At 47.6% G+C, this 24,194-nt stretch overlaps 1 protein-coding gene across 1 annotated transcript; it reads right to left on the bottom strand.

Moving 5' to 3' along the window:
* Positions 1–1,439: 1,439 nt before the first annotated feature.
* On the bottom strand, positions 1,440–3,593 carry LOC139402814 (N-acetylaspartate synthetase-like). Its single transcript, XM_071146741.1, has 3 exons — positions 2,968–3,593; positions 2,466–2,630; positions 1,440–1,837 (listed from the first exon to the last, which is right to left on the bottom strand). The coding sequence occupies exons 1-3, from the start codon at positions 3,182–3,184 to the stop codon at positions 1,443–1,445; spliced, it is 777 nt and encodes a 258-aa protein (XP_071002842.1). The 5' UTR covers positions 3,185–3,593; the 3' UTR covers positions 1,440–1,442.
* Positions 3,594–24,194: the final 20,601 nt, after the last annotated feature.

Here is a 24,194-nt window from a genome sequence, read left to right as displayed (position 1 = left end):
ACAAACCTGAGCAGCATGCCGACCTGTTCCCTGTCCTGTTCCTCAAACAAAGAGTACAGGCTTCTTATAGCAATACCCAAGCCTTCTACATCTGCTCAATTAACATTCAAAGCACATGATATACCCTACAGACACGTTCAGATAAACATATGTAATAATACAGGCATACATTTCAATTGGAGACGCTGCTATGCTTTAAGCATCAATAACCTGGGATATAAACATGTCCCCCGGGAATAAGCTACTAGCGCGTTACCCTGAATAAACCATGCGCTCGAACGCCCCCAATTTCCCCACCAATTTTCTGAACAGGAAATGAACAGAACCCTCTTCAAATCACAAGGGAAAACAGGTACGTTTGCAAACAATTCTTTACCTTTAACCTAGCGATTACATACATTACGTTCTGGTGATTTTCTTCCATTCCCTAAATGGTGAAACAAGATGCTTCAGGGTCTCAGGGGGTTGGGTTAGAGTGTGTGCTTGCGTGTGTGGTGTGCATTCATGTGTGTGTTTGCCGGCATGTGCACTCGTGTGTTGTGCTCCATCACTGTTCCGTGCTCCATCACTGTTCTGTGCTCCATCCCTGTTCCGTGCTGTGCTCCATCCCTGTTCCGTGCTGTGCTCCATCACTGTTCTGTGCTCCATCCCTGTTCCGTGCTGTGCTCCATCCCTGTTCCGTGCTGTGCTCCATCCCTGTTCCGTGCTCCATCCCTGTTCCGTGCTGTGCTCCATCACTGTTCTGTGCTCCATCCCTGTTCCGTGCTCCATCCCTGTTCCGTGCTGTGCTCCATTCCTGTTCCGTGCTGTGCTCCATCCCTGTTCCGTGCTGTGCTCCATCCCTGTTCCGTGCTGTGCTCCATCCCTGTTCCGTGCTGTGCTCCATCCCTGTTCCGTGCTGTGCTCCATCCCTGTTCCGTGCTGTGCTCCATCCCTGTTCCGTGCTGTGCTCCATCCCTGTTCTGTGCTCCATCCCTGTTCTGTGCTCCATCCCTGTTCCGTGCTCCATCCCTGTTCCGTGCTCCATCCCTGTTCCGTGCTCCATCCCTGTTCCGTGCTCCATCCCTGTTCCGTGCTGTGCTCCATCACTGTTCTGTGCTCCATCCCTGTTCCGTGCTCCATCCCTGTTCCGTGCTGTGCTCCATTCCTGTTCCGTGCTGTGCTCCATCCCTGTTCCGTGCTGTGCTCCATCCCTGTTCCGTGCTGTGCTCCATCCCTGTTCCGTGCTGTGCTCCATCCCTGTTCCGTGCTGTGCTCCATCCCTGTTCCGTGCTGTGCTCCATTCCTGTTCCGTGCTGTGCTCCATCCCTGTTCCGTGCTGTGCTCCATTCCTGTTCCGTGCTCCATCCCTGTTCCGTGCTGTGCTCCATCCCTGTTCTGTGCTCCATCCCTGTTCCGTGCTCCATCCCTGTTCCGTGCTGTGCTCCATCCCTGTTCTGTGTTCACTGCTGGCTGTGAGTGTTAGTATTGTGAACGGTCATGTCCTTCCGGTCGTGGTGATGACTGACCCAGTAGAAGAGCTGCTCCGGTACCGACCGGCTCACGCCAGGCGTGGCGTATCCCTTGGTGACACCGACGCATCGGAACCCCAGAGTCTGGTACAGCTGGTGAGCAGCCGGCGAGTAGGCCGTGGTTCCCAAGACGACAGAGAGGTAGCCACGGTCCGCTGCATATTGTAGAACCTTCCGCCCGAGGGCAACGCCAACCCCACGTTGCCGACAGCGCCGGTCCACCGACATGCGATGCAGCTCCACAGTGCCAGCTTCCCCCCGCAGGGCACGGGCCGCCACTACACCCACCACACTGCCCTCCAGCACTGCAACCCACAGACAGGAGTCTGAGAGAGAAATAAGAGGGGTGGAATTTGGAAATAGTGGGTTATATCAAATAATATCCTAATCCTCCCATTTAATAAAAGCTGATGTCATTGTCTATTGACTTTTATACTTTAAATGAATCCTTTTCTTGAAAGGAGTGGCAGGGTAGCCTAGTGGTTAGAGCATTGGACTAGTAACCAAAAGGTTGCAAGTTCAAATCCCTGAGCTGACAAGGTACAAAATCTGAACAGGCAGTTAACCCACTGTTCCTAGGCCGTCATTGAAAATAAGAATTTGTTCTTAACTGAAAAAAGAGCCTAATCACTGACTGGTCATCCTGTTGGGGACAAATACTTTTTATCTTCTATTGATGGGTAGACCGAAATGAGCCTGGAGTCAGAGGGATCATGCGTGTCATTTTAGATGAGTAATTATATTCAAGAATGGAGACAGGAATGAAGCCCCGGTTTTATTTTACCTCCCTGCTCATTTTTGTTTTTAACCAGGCACGGAATCTTGTGTGCAAATCTATTTTAATAAAATAACTATGTGCAATATCACTAAACTAAAGCCAACTACACTCAAATATACAAATAAAACGAATGATACATGCATTTTTTTTAAAAACTATTCCACCAAGACTATTACCTGGAGTTTTCATGTAATGTCCCTCGATGTCGCCCATATCCGTGAGTTTGGCGCGCTCCAGGTTACCAAGGGCAACTCTCCTGCTGTAGTAGCAGCGCGCGCACAGGACAGCGAGAGGCACCGAACAAGTCAGCAAGAACGACTTGGTCGCAATAAAACAAACAACTGCAAAAGCCGAAAAATGGATGATTGAGTCATCTAAATGTTGACATACAATAGTCACAGGAAGGAAATGAGTTGGTACTATCACAATCGAGCACAAATGATGCATTCTACTGCATTTCCCCCAAAGTTATACTAAATAATGCAATCAAATGACACAAACGGTATTGATGAAATGTCAAGATAGCCTAACTGTAAATTACATTTATAACACATTCTCCATTGTCAAAAGCACATTTTCCCAGACTAATGCAATCAAATAACAGTGAAAACTAACATTTTGCTGTAATAACAGTCAATATATAAATATAAATTGATATAAGACCTATTTCTCCCTTACTTGTCATAGCGGCGTACAGGAGCAGGCTCTCAGGGTGATGTTTTAACCCTCTAAACGCGGTATCCGGAACCATCTCCATCAGCCCGTCAATGAATATGCGCTCGACGTCCGGATAGTCAGCGCTTTCGAATTTACGCACAAACACACGGTCCGTTCTGAATCCATTATTCCCTTTCTGATGGCACTTTCTTGTCACTTGGTTGTTGTTGTCTTCCATGTTATCTCACTCAGAAACTTTGTTGACGTCTCCCTGGGAAAAGTTAACTGACTCGCGTAAATCGTCAAATACTGTCACACCTTTTTCTTCGTCGATGAGGTTTAACGGCGGTTGGCATCCAATTTGTTGCATTACCGCCGCCTACTAGACTGGAGTACAACGCCCTTACACTTTGTATGAAAAATACAAATGTAAAAATGAAATACCCTACCATCTAACACTACTCACTCATTTCAAAATTATAGAAAACAAAATTACCACCCTACTCCACTAATTAACCGTATTTATTCCTACCTCATGCCATCACCCTGAAAGGATGGGACACCACCACTTAACACACCCTGTATCTCTTGTGATGTCAAGTCTCTCACACCCAAACACCTCTCTACAGCTGCCACCACAACCTCTATTTTCTGCGACTTCGTTCCATCCCTGCAGTACAGTTGATAACCATTGCTATAAATGCTAAAAATCCAATCTTACTGAAACATATATCACTTTATGGCCTGTCCCTCTGTACTGGTATATCTCTACTACTCTCACCACTCCACCCTCTGTACTGGTATATCTCTACTACTCTCACCACTCCTCCCTCTGTACTGGTATATCTCTACTACTCTCACCACTCCTCCCTCTGAACTGGTATATCTCTACTACTCTCCCCACTCCTCTCTCTGTACTGGTATATCTCTACTACTCTCCCCACTCCTCCCTCTGTACTGGTATATCTCTACTACTCTCACCACTCCTCCCTCTGTACTGGTATATCTCTACTACTCTCCCCACTCCTCCCTCTGTACTGGTTTATCTCTACTACTCTCCCCACTCCTCCCTCTGTACTGGTATATCTCTACTACTCTCACCACTCCTCCCTCTGTACTGGTTTATCTCTACTACTCTCACCACTCCTCCCTCTGTACTGGTATATCTCTACTACTCTCCCCACTCCTCCCTCTGAACTGGTATATCTCTACTACTCTCACCACTCCTCCCTCTGTACTGGTATATCTCTACTACTCTCACCACTCCTCCCTCTGTACTGGTATATCTCTACTTCTCTCCCCACTCCTCCCTCTGTACTGGTATATCTCTACTACTCTCCCCACTCCCCCCTCTGTACTGGTATATCTCTACTACTCTCACCACTCCTCCCTCTGTACTGGTATATCTCTACTACTCTCACCACTCCTCCCTCTGTACTGGTATATCTCTACTACTCTCACCACTCCTCCCTCTGTACTGGTATATCTCTACTACTCTCCCCACTCCTCCCTCTGTACTGGTTTATCTCTACTACTCTCCCCACTCCTCCCTCTGTACTGGTATATCTCTACTACTCTCCCCACTCCTCCCTCTGTACTGGTATATCTCTACTACTCTCACCACTCCTCCCTCTGTACTGGTTTATCTCTACTACTCTCACCACTCCTCCCTCTGTACTGGTATATCTCTACTACTCTCACCACTCCTCCCTCTGTACTGGTTTATCTCTACTACTCTCACCACTCCTCCCTCTGTACTGGTATATCTCTACTACTCTCCCCACTCCCCCCTCTGTACTGGTATATCTCTACTACTCTCACCACTCCTCCCTCTGTACTGGTATATCTCTACTACTCTCACCACTCCTCCCTCTGTACTGGTATATCTCTACTACTCTCACCACTCCTCCCTCTGTACTGGTATATCTCTACTACTCTCACCACTCCTCCCTCTGTACTGGTATATCTCTACTACTCTCACCACTCCTCCCTCTGTACTGGTATATCTCTACTACTCTCACCACTCCTCCCTCTGTACTGGTATATCTCTACTACTCTCCCCACTCCTCCCTCTGTACTGGTATATCTCTACTACTCTCACCACTCCTCCCTCTGTACTGGTATATCTCTACTACTCTCACCACTCCTCCCTCTGTACTGGTATATCTCTACTACTCTCCCCACTCCTCCCTCTGTACTGGTATATCTCTACTACTCTCACCACTCCTCCCTCTGTACTGGTATATCTCTACTACTCTCACCACTCCTCCCTCTGTACTGGTATATCTCTACTACTCTCACCACTCCTCCCTCTGTACTGGTTTATCTCTACTACTCTCACCACTCCTCCCTTTGTACTGGTATATCTCTACTACTCTCACCACTCCTCCCTCTGTACTGGTATATCTCTACTACTCTCACCACTCCTCCCCCTTAACCCATCTCCCTCTACTTTCTTCACTGCCTCAGCACATGACAACTTCTGCACTACTCTAACCCTGGAAACCTCAACCTGCCTCTCTCGCACAGAACATTCCTGATCCCCAGCTCCAAATCTGTCATTCTGCCCCTGAACAAGGCAGTTAACCCACTGTTCCCCCGGTAGGCCGTCATTGTAAATAAGAATTTGCTCTTAACTGACTTGCCTAGGTAAATGAAGGTTAAATTTAGAAAATATTTAAAAAATGGGCCCCCTATAATTAACACTTTCCACTACTTTCTCCAATACTACACATTCCTTTGTCTCATGCCCTTCTGCACACTTCTCACACCTAGGAACCTCCCTCCTACACACTGCTGTCTCATGCCCTTCTGCACACTTCTCACACCTAGGAACCTCCCTCCTACACACTGCTGTCTCATGCCCTTCTGCACACTTCTCACACCTAGGAACCTCCCTCCTACACACTGCTGTCTCATGCCCTTCTGCACACTTCTCACACCTAGGAACCTCCCTCCTACACACTGCTGCCACATGCCCATAAGCTTGACACCTGTAACGTCTTAACGTAATCGGCACATATGCTCATACAGGGTAACATGTATATCCTAACTTCACTTTGTCGGGAAAAGAGTAATCTTCAAAACTCAAAAGAACAGACAATGACTCTTCTGTTCCCTCCCTCTCGCCACCCTGTCTGCATCGCATCAAACGATGAGCATCACAAACACCGGGAATCTTTCCCCTTAGCTGGTCAACGTTTATATTTACTGTTTCCCCAGTTATCACTCCTTTCATTGGAGCCCTTTTCTTGAGAGCGAAACAATTCACTTTTCTTGCCCCCATTTGTTTTACTCCGAGCGCCTTCTCCCTCTGACCAACAGAAACACAAACAATTATCCCTGGACCACTTCTGTTTACCCTCACCGATTCCACATCACTCAACTCTGTTTCCACCCACCATGAAACCACAAAATGTTTAAGACAAAAGGCTAAAGTCCACTTTTTCCATAAACTTCACTCCTACTGCCACAGACTCATCTTATACCTCTGTCTCCGAGAACTTCACCACCTCTACCACCTGCAATACTTCACCCTCATTCACTTCCATTTCTCCTCCTGTCTTCAGCTCCCTCTGCTTACACTTTCTACCATTCTTCTTTAACAAACCATCTCCGTTTTTTCCACAATTTATATCTGACTCAAACTCACCCTCTTCTCCCACCTCTCTCTCTCTCTCTCTCTCACTTAGACCTCCTCTCCCTCTCTTTTAACCTCCAATCCTCCTCCGTTTTCCAAGTACAGTACATCTCCTTATGATAATACTGCACTGCTCCTGACAACCATCTTGTTCTTGCTTTCTCTAGGGACTCCATTTCCCCCACATTGTCGGATGTAGCACGCAACAGTCAGTGAAGTAAACAACAGCCTGTCACACCCTGATCTGTTTCACCTGTCTTGTGCTTGTCTCCACCCCCCTCCAGGTGTCTCCCTTTTCCCCCAATATCCCCTGTGCATTTATACCTGTCATTGTGCTTGTCTCCACCCCCCTCCAGGTGTCTCCTTTCCCCCCCATTATCCTCTGTGCATTTATACCTGTCATTGTGCTTGTCTCCACCCCCCTCCAGGTGTCTCCTTTTTTCACCCATTATCCCCTGTGCATTTATACCTGTGTTTTCTGTTTGTCTGTTGTCAGTTTGTAAAGTCTACCAGTGTTTTCCCTGTACTCCTGGGTTCCTCTCTAGTCCCTGTACTCCTGGTTTCCTCTCTAGTCCCTGTACTCCTGGGTTCCTCTCTAGTCCCTGTACTCCTGGGTTCCTCTCTAGTCCCTGTACTCCTGGGTTCCTCTCTAGTCCCTGTACTCCTGGTTTCCTCTCTAGTCCCTGTACTCCTGGTTTCCTCTCTAGTCCCTGTACTCCTGGTTTCCTCTCTAGTCCCTGTACTCCTGGTTTCCTCTCTAGTCCCTGTACTCCTGGGTTCCTCTCTAGTCCCTGTACTCCTGGTTTCCTCTCTAGTCCCTGTACTCCTGGGTTCCTCTCTAGTCCCTGTACTCCTGGTTTCCTCTCTAGTCCCTGTACTCCTGGTTTCCTCTCTAGTCCCTGTACTCCTGGTTTCCTCTCTAGTCCCTGTACTCCTGGTTTCCTCTCTAGTCCCTGTACTCCTGGGTTCCTCTCTAGTCCCTGTACTCCTGGTTTCCTCTCTAGTCCCTGTACTCCTGGGTTCCTCTCTAGTCCCTGTACTCCTGGTTTCCTCTCTAGTCCCTGTACTCCTGGTTTCCTCTCTAGTCCCTGTACTCCTGGTTTCCTCTCTAGTCCCTGTTTTGACCGTTCTGTCTGCAGTTCTGTAACTTGTGACACTGCCCTGGATTACTGACCTCTACCTGCCCTGACCCTGACCCTGACCCTGCCTGCAGTTCTGTACCTTGTGACACTACCCTGGATTACTGACCTCTACCTGCCCTGACCCTGACCCTGCCTGCAGTTCTGTACCTTGTGACACTACCCTGGATTACTGACCTCTACCTGCCCTGACCCTGACCCTGACCCTGCCTGCCGTTCTGTACCTTGTGACACTACCCTGGATTACTGACCTCTACCTGCCCTGACCGTTCTGTCTGCAGTTCTGTACCTTGTGACACTGCCCTGGATTACTGACCTCTACCTGCCCTGACTGTTCTGTCTGCAGTTCTGTACCTTGTGACACTACCCAGGATTACTGACCTCTACCTGCCCTGACCGTTCTGCCTGCAGTTCTGTACCTTGTGACACTACCCAGGATTACTGACCTCTACCTGCCCTGAGCCTGCCTGCAGTTCTGTACCTTGTGACACTGGCCTGGAGTACTGACCTCTACCTGCCCTGACCCTGAGCCTGCCTGCAGTTCTGTAACTTGTGACACTACCCTGGATTACTGACCTCTACCTACCCTTACCCTGAGCCTGCCTGCAGTTCTGTAACTTGTGACACTACCCTGGATAACTGACCTCTACCTGCCCTGACCCTGCCTGCAGTTCTGTACCTTGTGACACTGCCCTAGAGTACTGACCTCTACCTGCCCTGAGCCTGCCTGCAGTTCTGTACCTTGTGACACTGGCCTGGAGTACTGACCTCTACCTGCCCTGACCCTGAGCCTGCCTGCAGTTCTGTACCTTGTGACACTGCCCTGGATTACTGACCTCTACCTGCCCTGACCCTGAGCCTGCCTGCAGTTCTGTACCTTGTGACACTACCCTGGATTACTGACCTCTACCTGCCCTGACCCTGCCTGCAGTTCTGTACCTTGTGACACTGCCCAGGAGTACTGACCTCTCTCTACCTGCCCTGACTGTTCTGTCTGCAGTTCTGTACCTTGTGACACTGCCCAGGATTACTGACCTCTGCTTGACCTGTCGTTTGCCTGCCCCCTGTTTTTGTAATAAACTTTTATTACTTGGAACTGTCTGTACCTGGGTGTTATCCTGAGGTCTGATAAGATACCACATGTTCCTCGTAACGAATGATGAAAGTATGGTACTGTTGGCTTTGGCAAGGGACCAAATGGTCAAATATTTCTAACCTTGCATTTCCTACTAGGATACTTGTCCTTACCCAAATCAACGTCTATTCCACATTGGTTCGATGTCATTTCATTGACATTACGTGGAAACAACGTGTGTGCCCAGTGTGTGCCCAGTGTGTGCCCAGTGTGTGCCCAGTGTGTACCCAGTGTGTACCCTGTGTGTACCCAGTGTGTGCCCAGTGTGTGCCCAGTGTGTGCCCAGTGTGTGCCCAGTGTGTGCCCAGTGTGTGCCCAGTGGGTAGTGGTAGAAGTTTGATGAAGTAGGTCGTTGATGAAATATTTTAGTTGATCACAATAACAGTCGCGATATGTTGTCGTTGCTGCACCCATGACACACCAATGTTCCCCTGGTGTTTGGCAAATGGCAACACTTGAACAATTACCAAAGCTTTGGCGTCACATCATGCAGCTCCGCCCCAATTGGCACACTATTCCCTGTGGTGCATACTATTGACCAAAGCCCTATGGGGATAGGTTGTCATTTGGGACACACCCATGCTCTTTCTTTTTCTTTGGGGCGGCAGGACAGCCTAGGGGTTAGAGCGTTGACCTAGTAACCGAAAGGTTGTAAGATTGAATCCCTGAGCTGACAAGTTAAAAAATCTGTCGTCGTTCTGCCCCTGAACAAGGCAGTTAACCCACTGTTCCCCTGAACAGGGCAGTTAACCCACTGTTCCCCTGAACAAGGCAGTTAACCCACTGTTCCCCTGAACAGGGCAGTTAACCCACTGTTCCCCTGAACAAGGCAGTTAACCCACTGTTCCCCTGAACAGGGCAGTTAACCCACTGTTCCCCTGAACAAGGCAGTTAACCCACTGTTCCTAGGCCGTCATTGAAAATAATAATTTGTTCTTAACTGACTTGCCTAGTTACATAAAGGTAAAATAATACAAATAAATCCCGATTGGCTCGGGTATCCATAAAAAGTTGCTGGCCCCAATTCTGATTAAATAATGCTTTGGCAGAACGGCTAGTTTATTCTCCAAAACTCTGCTGCCAGCTGTCTCCTTCAACATGTTACTTTCAAAGTCCACCAATTCATATTGCAGGAAGGTGCATGGTGCCTGAGTCACCAGTCAAACAGAACATTTGAATAGGTTAAAACACATGGTAAGAACCTGAAAATGAGTCAACAATCTACTATTTGTACTGTATTCCCATCACTACTTCAGCATATGTTCCTCCTGCTCTCTCTTGTCTTGAGCTGTTAAAACACATCACTGGGAGATGTAGTAAGACTATAACACCACCGGGGGGGGAGAGGGAGAGGGAGAGAGAGGGAGGGAGAGGGAGAGAGAGGGAGGGAGAGGGAGGGAGAGGGAGGGAGGGAGAGGGAGGGAGAGGGAGGGAGGGAGAGAGGGAGAGGGAGAGAGAGGGAGAGGGAGAGAGAGGGAGAGGGAGAGAGAGGGAGAGGGAGAGAGAGGGAGAGGGAGAGAGAGGGAGAGAGAGAGAGAGGGAGAGAGAGGGAGAGTCACCCTGTTCCCTTTATAGTGCACTACTTTGGACCAAGACCTATGGGCCCTCCTCAAGAGTAGTGCACCATATTAAGAGAATATGGGGTGGTTTGAGACGCAGCCCTATAATCTAGGATGACTCGTCACCGGGCAGATATCTTGAGATGGATCTGTCAGAGAGCATCATGGGACATGACCAGACCAGAAGGAGCCAAAACACACATGACTGAGTGGTGGATCATACACACACACACTGGTAGATCAGTTAGAATCCATTTACACTGTGAGATAATGTTCACTGGCGTCTTCTCTCCTGAAGACAGGATGACATGCTGACTGGGGAGAGAGAGGAGTACAAATAAATATATATGTAAACTAGGTCTGCATCCCAAATGGCTCCCTATTCTCTATATAGTTTGGGACACACACAGGCCCGCAGGCCTGGAAGAAAGGATGGAGGGAGAGAGGGATGAGACAGATGGAGAGAGAGAGAGAGAGGCAATGAGGAGGTGGAGGAGAAAATGGAAGAGAGCATCTGGTAATTGTCCATAGTGACGTTGTTGAGTCACAGAGACGACAGACAGGACAGATTGAACCTGAAGATGGAGAGAGAGAGAGGGGAGAGGGATAGAGAGAGAGGGGGGGGGGTGGGTGAGAAAGGGCAGAGAGAGAGGAGGGGGAACGGAAGATGTTATGATTAGAACAGGACATCTTGTGTCTGAGAAGAGAGATTAGAGAGAGAAGGGGGGAGGGTGGAGAGAGAGCGAGAGGGGGATACAGAGAAAGAGAGGGAAAGAGAGATGTTATGACTAGAAATTTGACAGCTTGTGTCTGAGAATAGAGAGATGACCGAGAGGAAAGAGGGGGAACACAGAGAGCAGGGCCGATGAAGTAAGATAGAGGAGTATAGAAATAGAGAGAGAGGGAAATGTAGATGGTAGGACTAGAAACTTGACAGCCTGTGTCTGAGAATAGAGTGATTGAGGGAGAGAAAGACAGAATGAAACAGGGGGAAGTGAAGGAGAGAAAAAGAGAGACCCGGTAGATAGATGGAAGCAGGTGGGGTTATAAGAAAACATGTGGCACCCTATTCCCTATATAGTGCACTTCTTTTGACCAGAGCCCGTAATGCACTATATAGGGTGCCATTTGGGACATATCCATCGAAGATAGACAGACAGAAGGAGGAGGGGAGACAAACAGACGGACAGAAGGAGGAAGGGAGACAGACAGACAAACAGAAGGGGGGGGGACAGACAGACAGAAGGAGGGGGGGAGACAGACAGACAGACAGAAGGAGGAGGGGAGACAGACAGACAGACAGAAGGAGAGGGAGGAGGAAGACAGACAGACAGACAGACAGACAGACAGACAGACAGACAGACAGACAGACAGAAGGAGGAGGGGAGACAGACAGAGATAGAAGGAGGAGGAGGACAGACAGACAGAAGAGTAGAGAAATGTTGGCTTGTCATTCATATCTGTTCATTCTTACCCACACATGGAAAAGCTGTCAGACTTCACTGCTGTCAAAAAACGTCAACTTAGAATAACGTGTTTGGGTAAACGCATCGTTTGATCAGCCAATGACGTGACTGCGCTCAGGAGTGTCAGATTGACGCATCAGAGCACTATCATTTCCCTTTCCTTTCCTCTTTCAAACTTCCCCTACTCCACTCTCCTTTCCTCTTCCAACCTTCCTCTACTCCTCTCTCCTTTCCTCTTTCAACCTTCCTCTACTCCTCTCTCCTTTCCTCTTTCAACCTTCCCCTACTCCTCTCTCCTTTCCTCTTTCAACCTTCCCCTACTCCTCTCTCCTTTCCTCTTTCAACCTTCCCCTACTCCTCTCTCCTTTCCTCTTTCAACCTTCCCCTACTCCTCTCTCCTTTCCTCTTTCAACCTTCCTCTACTCCTCTCTCCTTTCCTCTCCTCTCCTCTGCCTTATCTGCCTGCCATCCTCACTCCATCAACCCTTTACTCACCTCCCTCCTCTCTCTCCATCCGTCTGTCTGTCCCTCTCTCTCCATCCGTCTGTCTGTCCCTCTCTCTCCATCCGTCTGTCTGTCCCTCTCTCTCCATCCGTCTGTCTGTCCCTCTCTCTCTCTCCATCCCTCTCTCTCTCTCCATCCCTCTCCCTCTATCCCTCTCCATCCCTCTCCCTCTATCCCTCTCCATCCCTCTCCCTCTATCCCTCTCCATCTATCCCTCTCCCTCTATATCCCTCTCCCTCTATCCCTCTCCATCCCTCTCCCTCTATATCTCTCTCTCTCTCTCTCTCTCTCTCTCTCTCTCTCTCTCTCTCTCTCTCTCTCTCTCTCTCTCTCTCTCTCTCTCTCTCTCTCTCTCTCTCTCTCTCTCTCTCTCTCTCTCTCTCTCTCTCTCTCCATCCCTCTCCCTCTCCCTCCCTCCAGTCAGTCTGTGTTTGGTGTTACCAGTAGATCGTCACAGCTCTGAGACAGACTCGTCCCCCCGGATATATGACAGAAGCCCTACCTACACCCTGTTTGGTCCCTACCTCGTTATAGAGATGACTCTATCGCTGTCCCAAATAGAACCCTATTTCCTATGTAGTGCATTACTTTTGATCAGGTCCCATGGGGTTGTGCATTTAGGACACAGCCTCTATAGAGTGGAGAAGGCCTATATCAGGGTTCTCCAAGCGAATTTGGGCCGAGGGTGATTTTATTTGACCCCCAAGTTATCTGAATCCCAATTTCTTAGGGGTGGGGGGGGCATTAAAGACTGTAAAAACACCAGCAAATCAGCTACAAGTCATTTTAATTTAGTAAATCTGTTCCAAATAATTCTCACACACAATAGAGATACATGTGATCGCATGTAAACTAGGTTTGAGATGATGCTGTATTAGTATGTATATGCTAGCATCACTGCTCTTGCTAGCATCACTGCTCTGACTAGCATCACTGCTCTTGCTAGCATCACTGCTCTTGCTAGCATCACTGCTCTTGCTAGCATCACTGCTCTTGCTAGCATCACTGTTCTTGCTAGCATCACTGCTCTTGCTAGCATCACTGTTCTTGCTAGCTTCACTGCTCTTGCTAGCTTCACTGCTCTTGCTAGCATCACTGCTCTTACTAGCATCACTGCTCTTGCTAGCATCACTGCTCTTGCTAGCAACACGGCTCTTGCTAGCATCACTTCTCTTGATAGCATCACTGTTCTTGCTTGCATCACTGCTCTTGCTAGCATCACTGTTCTTGCTAGCTTCACTGCTCTTGCTAGCTTCACTGCTCTTGCTAGCATCACTGCTCTTGCTAGCATCACTGCTCTTGCTAGCATCACTGTTCTTGCTAGCATCACTGCTCTTGCTAGCATCACTGTTCTTGCTAGCTTCACTGCTCTTGCTAGCATCACTGCTCTTACTAGCATCACTGCTCTTGCTAGCATCACTGCTCTTGCTAGCAACACGGCTCTTGCTAGCATCACTTCTCTTGATAGCATCACTGTTCTTGCTTGCATCACTGCTCTTGCTAGCATCACTGTTCTTGCTAGCTTCACTGCTCTTGCTAGCTTCACTGCTCTTGCTAGCATCCATGTTCTTGCTAGTATCCCTGTTCTTGCTAGCATCCCTGTTCTTGCTAGCATCACTGTTCTTGCTAGCATCCTTGTTCTTGCTAGCATCCATGTTCTTGCTAGCATCCCTGTTCTTGCTAGCATCACTGCTCTTGCTAGCATCACTGCTCTTGCTAGCATCCCTGTTCTTGCTAGCATCCCTGTTCTTGCTAGCATCCCTGTTCTTGCTAGCATCCCTGTTCTTGCTAGCATCACTGTTCTTGCTAGCATCCCTGCTCTTGCTAGCATCACTGTTCTTGCTAGCATCACTGTTCTTGCTAGCATCACTGTTCTTGCTAGCATCCCTGTTCTTGCTAGCATCCCTGTTCTTGCTAGCATCACTGTTCTTGCTAGCATCACTGTTCTTGCTAGCATCACTTTTCTTGCTAGCATCACTGTTCTTGCTAGCATCACTGCTCTTGCTAGCATCACTGCTCTTGCTAGCTTCACTGCTCTTGCTAGCATCCATGTTCTTGCTAGTATCCCTGTTCTTGCTAGCATCCCTGTTCTTGCTAGCATCACTGTTCTTGCTAGCATCCTTGTTCTTGCTAGCATCCATGTTCTTGCTAGCATCCCTGTTCTTGCTAGCATCACTGCTCTTGCTAGCATCACTGCTCTTGCTAGCATCCCTGTTCTTGCTAGCATCCCTGTTCTTGCTAGCATCCCTGTTCTTGCTAGCATCCCTGTTCTTGCTAGCATCACTGTTCTTGCTAGCATCCCTGCTCTTGCTAGCATCACTGTTCTTGCTAGCATCACTGTTCTTGCTAGCATCACTGTTCTTGCTAGCATCCCTGTTCTTGCTAGCATCCCTGTTCTTGCTAGCATCACTGTTCTTGCTAGCATCACTGTTCTTGCTAGCATCACTTTTCTTGCTAGCATCACTGTTCTTGCTAGCATCACTGCTCTTGCTAGCATCACTGCTCTTGCTAGCATCACTGCTCTTGCTAGCATCACTGCTCTTGCTAGCATCACTGTTCTTGCTAGCATCACTGTTCTTGCTAGCATCACTGTTCTTGCTAGCATCACTGTTCTTGCTAGCATCACTGTTCTTGCTAGCATCACTGCTCTTACTAGCATCACTGTTCTTGCTAGCATCACTGTTCTTGCTAGCATCACTGTTCTTGCTAGCATCACTGTTCTTGCTAGCATCACTGTTCTTGCTAGCATCACTGCTCTTACTAGCATCACTGTTCTTGCTAGCGTCACTGCTCTTGCTAGCATCACTGCTCTTGCTAGCATCACTGCTCTTGCTAGCATCACTGTTCTTGCTAGCATCACTGCTCTTACTAGCATCACTGTTCTTGCTAGCGTCACTGCTCTTGCTAGCATCACTGCTCTTGCTAGCATCACTGCTCTTGCTAGCATCACTGCTCTTTATTAAGCTTTACGTATCGGCTTCAAGGCCTTCGTCAGAACTTACCACAAGTATGTGGTAACATTTCTTAACTCTCAGTACAAAACTCAAAACTTTAAGCACACGGTAACTTTTTCACCAAACCCAATCAGTGTTTCATCTAGAAATACCTTTCACATAAAGTAACTGCCTTTCACAATGCAATGCTCAACAATCATTTTCATATGATTCTCTTCTCATCTGTTTAAAGACATTTGACCATCACTTAATCCAACTGCACTTAATGGTTAATCACTTAACCGTTTGGTAAACCAATAGATTTTACACTTCTTTATCTACTATGTATATATTTAGAGAACTAAAGAAATAAAAAGTGAGTTTATAAAGTAGAAACATCTAAATGACATGTATTATACATGATAACCATACATCATGACTAGTCAGTATTGATAATTGACATGTATGATACATGATAACCATACATCATGACTAGTCAGTATTGATAATTGACATGTATGATACATGATAACCATACATCATGACTAGTCAGTATTGATAATTGACATGTATGATACATGATAACCATACATCATGACTAGTCAGTATTGATAATTGACATGTATGGTGCATGATAACCATACATCATGACTAGTCAGTATTGATAATTGGTTCCACATAGTGGTAACCACAATTGGTCACCATATAAAAGGGGGTGTGAACACTTGACATTTCTTTCAACATGGAGCAGAATAGACAGCAGGGAGAGGAAGAAACCAAAGAGCTCCGGGGGCCATCAGAGAGGTGGGCATCGGTCCAGTCAAAAAGGTCAAAGAGATGGGAATGGGCCCCATCAAAAAGGTCAAAGAGGTGGGTATGAACCCCATCAAAAAGGTCAAAGAGGTGGGTATGAACCCCATCAAAAAGGTCAAAGAGGTGGGTATGGACCCCATCAAAAAGGTCAAAGAGGTGGGTATGAACCCCATCAAAAAGGTCAAAGAGGTGGGTATGGACCCCATCAAAGAGGTCAAAGAGGTGGGTATGGACCCCATCAAAGAGGTCAAAGAGGTGGGTATGAACCCCATCAAAAAGGTCAAAGAGGTGGGTATGAACCCCATCAAAAAGGTCAAAGAGGTGGGTATGGACTACAATAGTCATTTACAACATTAACAATGTCTACACTGTATTTCTGATCAATTTGATGTTATTTTAATGGACAAAAAAATTTGCTTTTCTTTCAATAACAAGGACATTTCTCAGTGACCCCAAACTTTTGAATAGTAGTGTTACGGTGCGTGAATGAGGACCCAAAAGCGAATTAACTTAAACAGAGCTTCTTTAATTACCAAACATAGGTAGGCAGATTCCGACAGGACAAGACAAGGTTACAGCAAACATGACGACAGTCTGGTTCAGGCATGAAACACAACAAACAAGAATCCGACAAGGACAGGAACAAAAACAGAGAGAGATATAGGGACCTAATCAGAGGGAAAAAGGGAACAGGTGGGAAACGGGGTGACGAGGTGGTTAGGAGGAGACAAGGCACAGCTGGGGGAAAGAGGGGGAGAAAAGGTAACCTAACAACGACCAGCAGAGGGAGACAGGGTGAAGGGAAAGGACAGAGACAAGACACAACATGACAGTACATGACAAGTAGTGTATATTTTGAATCAATGGTTGTATGGCGAGAGATGTTTACAATCAGAAAAGACTGCACAGTGAAAGGTTTGGAATGAAAGACTGGCTGGAGTTTGGAGTGTTGTACTTGTGAAAACGGTACCAAAGCCAAATAAAAAAAACTGTTAATACCTCTCCGGGCGTTGTAAGATCTGTCAGGAGTCAGCACCATCTGAGCAGGAGAACAGACTGTTAATACCTCTCCGGGCGTTGTAAGATCTGTCAGGAGTCAGCACCGTCTGAGCAGGAGAACAGACTGTTAATACCTCTCCGGGCGTTGTAAGATCTGTCAGGAGTCAGCACCGTCTGAGCAGGAGAACAGACTGTTAATACCTCTCCGGGCGTTGTAAGATCTGTCAGGAGTCAGCACCGTCTGAGCAGGAGAACAGACTGTCAATACCTCTCCGGGCGTTGTAAGATCTGTCAGGAGTCAGCACCGTCTGAGCAGGAGAACAGACTGTTAATACCTCTCCGGGCGTTGTAAGATCTGTCAGGAGTCAGCACCGTCTGAGCAGGAGAACAAACTGTTAACACCTCTCCGGGCGTTGTAAGATCTGTCAGGAGTCAGCACCGTCTGAGCAGGAGAACAGACTGTTAATAACTCTCCGGGCGTTGTAAGATCTGTCAGGAGTCAGCACCGTCTGAGCAGGAGAACAGACTGTTAATACCTCTCCGGGCGTTGTAAGATCTGTCAGGAGTCAGCACCGTCTGAGCAGGAGAACAGACTGTTAATACCTCTCCGGGCGTTGTAAGATCTGTCAGGAGTCAGCACCGTCTGAGCAGGAGAACAGACTGTTAATACCTCTCCGGGCGTTGTAAGATCTGTCAGGAGTCAGCACCGTCTGAGCAGGAGAACAGACTGTTAATACCTCTCCGGGCGTTGTAAGATCTGTCAGGAGTCAGCACCGTCTGAGCAGGAGAACAGACTGTTAATACCTCTCCGGGCGTTGTAAGATCTGTCAGGAGTCAGCACCGTCTGAGCAGGAGAACAGACTGTTAATACCTCTCCGGGCGTTGTAAGATCTGTCAGGAGTCAGCACCGTCTGAGCAGGAGAACAGACTGTTAATACCTCTCCGGGCGTTGTAAGATCTGTCAGGAGTCAGCACCGTCTGAGCAGGAGAACAAACTGTTAACACCTCTCCGGGCGTTGTAAGATCTGTCAGGAGTCAGCACCGTCTGAGCAGGAGAACAGACTGTTAATAACTCTCCGGGCGTTGTAAGATCTGTCAGGAGTCAGCACCGTCTGAGCAGGAGAACAGACTGTTAATACCTCTCCGGGCGTTGTAAGATCTGTCAGGAGTCAGCACCGTCTGAGCAGGAGAACAGACTGTTAATACCTCTCCGGGCGTTGTAAGATCTGTCAGGAGTCAGCACCGTCTGAGCAGGAGAACAAACTGTTAATACCTCTCCGGGCGTTGTAAGATCTGTCAGGAGTCAGCACCGTCTGAGCAGGAGAACAGACTGTTAATACCTCTCCGGGCGTTGTAAGATCTGTCAGGAGTCAGCACCGTCTGAGCAGGAGAACAGACTGTTAATACCTCTCCGGGCGTTGTAAGATCTGTCAGGAGTCAGCACCGTCTGAGCAGGAGAACAAGACCAGTGTCAACATAGTCTTGGCCCAGTACATCAACACGTTATTTTGATAGATTCATAATTTAGTGGATTTTATGGCCAATTTTTATTTTCCTTTTCACTGTATGGTAACATGTTCCCAGTCAGCTGTGTCCACTTGCCGAGGTCAGTTGCCTTTTTGCACAACATAGCAAAATGTGTGTGTGTGTGTGTGTGCGTGTGCAAGTGAGTGTATGTGTTATTTGTTTGACAATGACGTGCTCGAGAACGTCTGTCTTCCTGCGGGACTTTGTTAACACGCACTGTGTGTGTTATGTGTGTTATGTGTGTGCTCACACTTAAGCCTCCCAAATGTACCCGACGTCAACGTGATCCAAGTATGTGTCATCACACTGGTTCTGTTCTGTTGCTGCTCTCTCTCTCTCTCTCTCTCTGCCTGTCTGTCAGTCTGTCTCTCTCTCTCGCTCTCTCTTTCTCTCTCTCCGTCTGTCTGTCTGTCTCTCTCGCTCTCTCTGTCTGTCTGTCTCTCTCTCTGTCTGTCTGTCTCTCTCTCTTTCTCTCTCTTTCTCTCTCTTTCTCTCTCTTTCTCTCTCTTTCTCTCTCTCTCTCTCTTTCACTCTCTCTCTTTCTCTCTCTCTCTGTCTCTCTCTCTTTCTCTCTCTCTCTCTCTCTCACTGTCTCACCTCCCTCGCTTGTACCCTGTTGCAGTCTGTAACTTTGTAGCATTTTTGCACTTAGTGTCAGGAGACAGGACTCTCCACAATGCAAATTACTAAATGTTCTTAATTAGCAAAACAAGCAAAGGAGCACACACACACTTATCTAATTAAGACGGTTCATTGTACAGTCAGTTATTTGTCAGTTATTTGCAACACGTACAGGGAGAGTCCTTGTCACACAAGGGCATGATGACACCATGCCCAGAACAAAGGTAGTGTGTGTGTGTGTGTGTGTGTGAGAGAGACAGAGAGCAAAGTGACCACAGGTACTCAGATACTGATCAAATACTTTTTCTGACTTGTTACAAAGACACACACACACACACACACACACTCACACAGCTCTGCTGTGCTTTGATTTCACCAATAATGAGATCCCTACGGTGTGGGCGGGGGGGACACAGAACAGAACAAAATGGAGATTAGGTAGGAGGAATGGCAGCCATGATAGAAATCTGGGAGTCACATCTGAAGACAGACCACTGATAGAAACACTACACGGATATACACACTACACTGATATATACACTACACTGATATACACACTATGATATACACACTACACTGATATTTACACTACACTGATGTATACACTACACTGATGTATACACTACACTGATATACACACTACACTGATATACACACTACACTGATGTATACACTACACTGATATACACTACACTGATAGAAACACTACACTGATATACACACTACACTGATAGAAACACTACACTGATATACACACTACACTGATATACACACTACACTGATAGATACACTACACTGATGTATACACTACACTGATATACACACTACACTGATGTATACACTACAGTGAAAAACACACTACACTGATATACACACTACACTGATATACACACTACACTGATGTATACACTACACTGATAGAAACACTACACTGATATACACACTACACTGATGTATACACTACACTGATATACACACTACACTGATATATATACTACACTGATATACACACTACACTGATATACACACTACACTGATATACACACTACACTGATATATACACTACACTGACTACACTACACTACACTAGATCATATCAAAGAGAGGGGAGAGAGGAAGGGTGACAGAGGGAGGGGAAGAGAGGGGAAGAGAGAGAGAGAGAGAGGGAGAAAGAGAGAGAGAGAGAGAGACATACAGAGAGAGAGAGAGAGAGAGAGAGAGAGAGAGAGAGAGAGAGAGAGACATACAGAGAGAGAGAGAGAGAGAGAGAGAGAGGACTAAAACACAGACAGAACAATCAGATGTGTGACAGTAAAGTGACATTAGTTAATGAGGGACCATAGAGATAAAGGAATGCCGCCAGTACAGAATAAAGAATAAAGACATGAATAGGTGAACGATGCTTAAGGGCCTGTGAGAAATGGAAACAAACATGTGCAACAGGGAAAGTGTGAGGGAGAGGAGGAAGGAGGAGAGACGAGATGATGAAAACAGAAAGAGAGAAGAATGAATGAAATAAAGATAGAGAAGGAGAGGTGAGAGTAGATGTTATGTTCCCTGCAAGGTGATGTGAAATAAGCCCCAAAATATGCTAAATAGATGAGCACACGTTGCATACCTCACGTGCATGCTGTGTGCATGTGTGAAACTGTGTGTTGATTTTGCCGTTATGGGCATGTGTATGATTCAGTGTGGGTTGTTCATTGTTGGGTGGATGTGTGAATGAGTCTGTCTGGGTGTGTATTGTGTGGGGGCAAGTTGTGACAACTCCCAATTTGGTCACACTGTTGACGTACAACTTCCGGGGCCAAAATGTTTATCAGACTGCCCAATCGTTTCTCCTTTGACTTTATCCCCCTTCTCCTCTCTACACTTCCCTCCCTCTCTCCCCCTCTATCATTAATATTCATTCATCTCTCTCTCTCTCTCTCTCTCTCTCTCTCTCTCTCTCTCTCTCTCTCTCTCTCTCTCTCTCTCTCTCACTCACTCACTCACTCACTCACTCACTCACTCACTCACTCACTCACTCACTCACTGACTCACTGACTGACTCATTAATATTAATTGATCCAGAAACAGATCCAAGGCACTCTCCCCCTCTCTCGTCTGATTGACTCCAACTCTGCCTCACTGGTGATTGACATGGCTGCTGTCCAATCAAAACCCACTCGGCCCATATTTTAACGTGTGGTTGCGTCATTGTGAGGTCTGTTGGCTCACATGTGTTGCATCCAATGGGAATACAATGTTGGCCGGCCGGACACTCCTTGGCGTATGTGTGCGTGTTCTGCGTGACGTTCCATTGAGAGAAGTCAGTATATTTCCTTATTTAGATCAGGAAATCTAGGGATTAGTCACTAATAGTTAATGTGCTGTTCCGTACTATTGATGTCATCCGAGGGATGATTCTGATCAAAACAATACGAACGTATTCATAATGTATTTTATATACCGCTTAAAAGTGTCTTCTGTCTTCTGTACAGTACATTGAGTGCATTCATACACTTTATGACCCCAGAGGGAATCAAACCCATCACCCTGGTGTTCAGTATATAACCCCAGAGGGAATCAAACCCATCACCCTGGTGTTCAGTATATAACCCCAGAGGGAATCAAACCCACCACCCTGGTGTTCAGTATATAACCCCAGAGGGAATCAAACCCACCACCCTGGTGTACAGTATATAACCCCAGAGGGAATCAAACCATCACCCTGGTGTTCAGTATATAAACCCAGAGAGAATCAAACCCATCACCCTGGTGTTCAGTATATAACCCCAGAGGGAATCAAACCCACCACCCTGGTGTTCAGTATATAACCCCAGAGGGAATCAAACCCACCACCCTGGTGTTCAGTATATAACCCCAGAGGGAATCAAACCCACCACCCTGGTGTACAGTATATAACCCCAGAGGGAATCAAACCCAAACATTTCGCTACACTCGCATTAACATCTGCTAACCATGTGTATGTGACAAATAAAATTTGATTTGATTTGACCCACCACCCTGGTGTTCAGTATTTAACCACAGAGGGAATCAAACCCACCACTCTGGTGTTCAGTATATAACCCCAGAGGGAACCAAACCCACCACCCTGGTGTTCAGTATATAACCCCAGAGGAAATAAAACCCACCACCCTGGTGTACAGTATATAACCCCAGAGGGACTCAAACCCAAACATTTCGCTACACTCGCATTATCATCTGCTAACCATGTGTATGTGACAAATAACATTTGATTTGATTTGACCCACCACCCTGGTGTTCAGTATTTAACCACAGAGGGAATCAAACCCACCACCCTGGTGTTCAGTATATAGCCCCAGAGGCAACCCACCACCCTGGTGTTCAGTATTTAACCACAGAGGGAATCAAACCCACCACCCTGGTGTTCAGTATATAACCCCAGAGGCAACCCACCACCCTGGTGTTCAGTATATAACCCCAGAGGCAACCCACCACCCTGATGTTCAGTATTTAACCACAGAGGGAATCAAACCCACCACTCTGGTGTTCAGTATTTAACCACAGAGGGAATCAAACCCACCACCCTGGTGTTCAGTATATAACCCCAGAGGCAACCCACCACCCTGATGTTCAGTATATAACCCCAGAGGCAACCCACCACCCTGGTGTTCAGTATATAACCCCAGAGGCAACCCACCACCCTGGTGTTCAGTATTTAACCACAGAGGGAATCAAACCCACCACCCTGGTGTTCAGTATATAACCCCAGAGGCAACCCACCACCCTGGTGTTCAGTATATAACTCCAGAGGCAACCCACCACCCTAGTGTTGCTGGTGCCATGCAAATTCACTTCTCACAGCAGATGAGGCTGTTGGGAGGAGCTATAGGATGATGGGCTCATTGTAGTAGCTGGAAGGGAATCAATGGAACGGTATAATTTGCATCAAACATATGGAAACCACACGTTTTACTTTGTTCCATTCCAGCTATTACAATGAGCCTGTCCTCCCACCAGCCTCCACTGTTCCACAGAGACACCCAGGCTCTGTCCCAAACGGAACCCTGTAGTGCACTACTGTTGACCAGAGCCCTGTGGGCTGTTTTGTTTTTATGTTGTGTACTGTTGTTGGTTTTGTTATGCTGTGGCTGTAATTGTCTATTAATTGTCTATTCATTCATTCAACCAATCAATCAAGTTTCCCAATTTACACTCCCCTATGCATGTCCGGCGCTGCCAGAGCCTCCCTTCCCTCCGGCACTGCCAGAGCCACCCTTCACTCCGGCGCTGCCAGAGCCGCCCTTCACTCCGGCGCTGCCAGAGCCGCCCTTCACTCCGGCGCTGCCAGAGCCGCCCTTCACTCCGGAGCTGCCAGAGCCTCCCTTCACTCCGGCGCTGCCAAAGCCGCCCTTCACTCCGGCGCTGCCAGAGCCGCCCTTCACTCTGGCGCTGCCAGAGCCGCCCTTCACTCCGGAGCTGCCAGAGCCTCCCTTCACTCCGGCGCTGCCAGAACCGCCCTTCACTTCAGTGGCGCCCTCTACTAGGGTCTTCAGTCCGGGGCCCACTGCGAGGGTCCCGCACCCAGCCGCCTCCGTAAGGAAGGCCCACCCGGACCCTCCCCTTTAGAGTCAGGTTTTGCACCCAAGCCGCCTCCGTAAGGAAGGCCCACCCGGACCCTCCCCTTTAGATTCAAGTTTTGCGGCCAGAGCACCTTTGAGTGGGGTACTGTCACGCCCTGGCCATAGAGAGGCTTTTATTCTCTATTTTGGTTTGGCCAGGGCGTGACTAGGGTGGGCATTCTATGTTCCTTTTTCTATGTTTTCGTATTTCTTTGTTTTTGGCCGGGTATGGTTCTCAATCAGGGACAGCTGTCTATCGTTGTCTCTGATTGAGAACCATACTTAGGTAGCTCTTACCCACATGGGTTTTGTGGGTAGTTATT

Source organism: Oncorhynchus clarkii, unplaced genomic scaffold (assembly GCF_045791955.1).
Source record: "Oncorhynchus clarkii lewisi isolate Uvic-CL-2024 unplaced genomic scaffold, UVic_Ocla_1.0 unplaced_contig_13757_pilon_pilon, whole genome shotgun sequence".
Taxonomy (NCBI): domain Eukaryota; kingdom Metazoa; phylum Chordata; class Actinopteri; order Salmoniformes; family Salmonidae; genus Oncorhynchus; species Oncorhynchus clarkii.
The sequence above is the reverse complement of the archived record's forward strand: the minus strand, read 5'-3'. Positions and strand labels throughout refer to the sequence as shown.

Bases quoted from the DNA above. Each gene is read 5' to 3' on its own strand.
- LOC139402814 (XM_071146741.1), bottom strand. From the start codon at position 3,184: ATGGAAGACAACAACAACCAAGTGACAAGAAAGTGCCATCAGAAAGGG. The intron at 2,631-2,967 runs GTAAGGGAGAAA...CGGCTTTTGCAG, and splicing joins CCTGTACGCCGCTATGACAA to TTGTTTGTTTTATTGCGACC. The intron at 1,838-2,465 runs GTAATAGTCTTG...TTTCTCTCTCAG, and splicing joins ACATTACATGAAAACTCCAG to ACTCCTGTCTGTGGGTTGCA.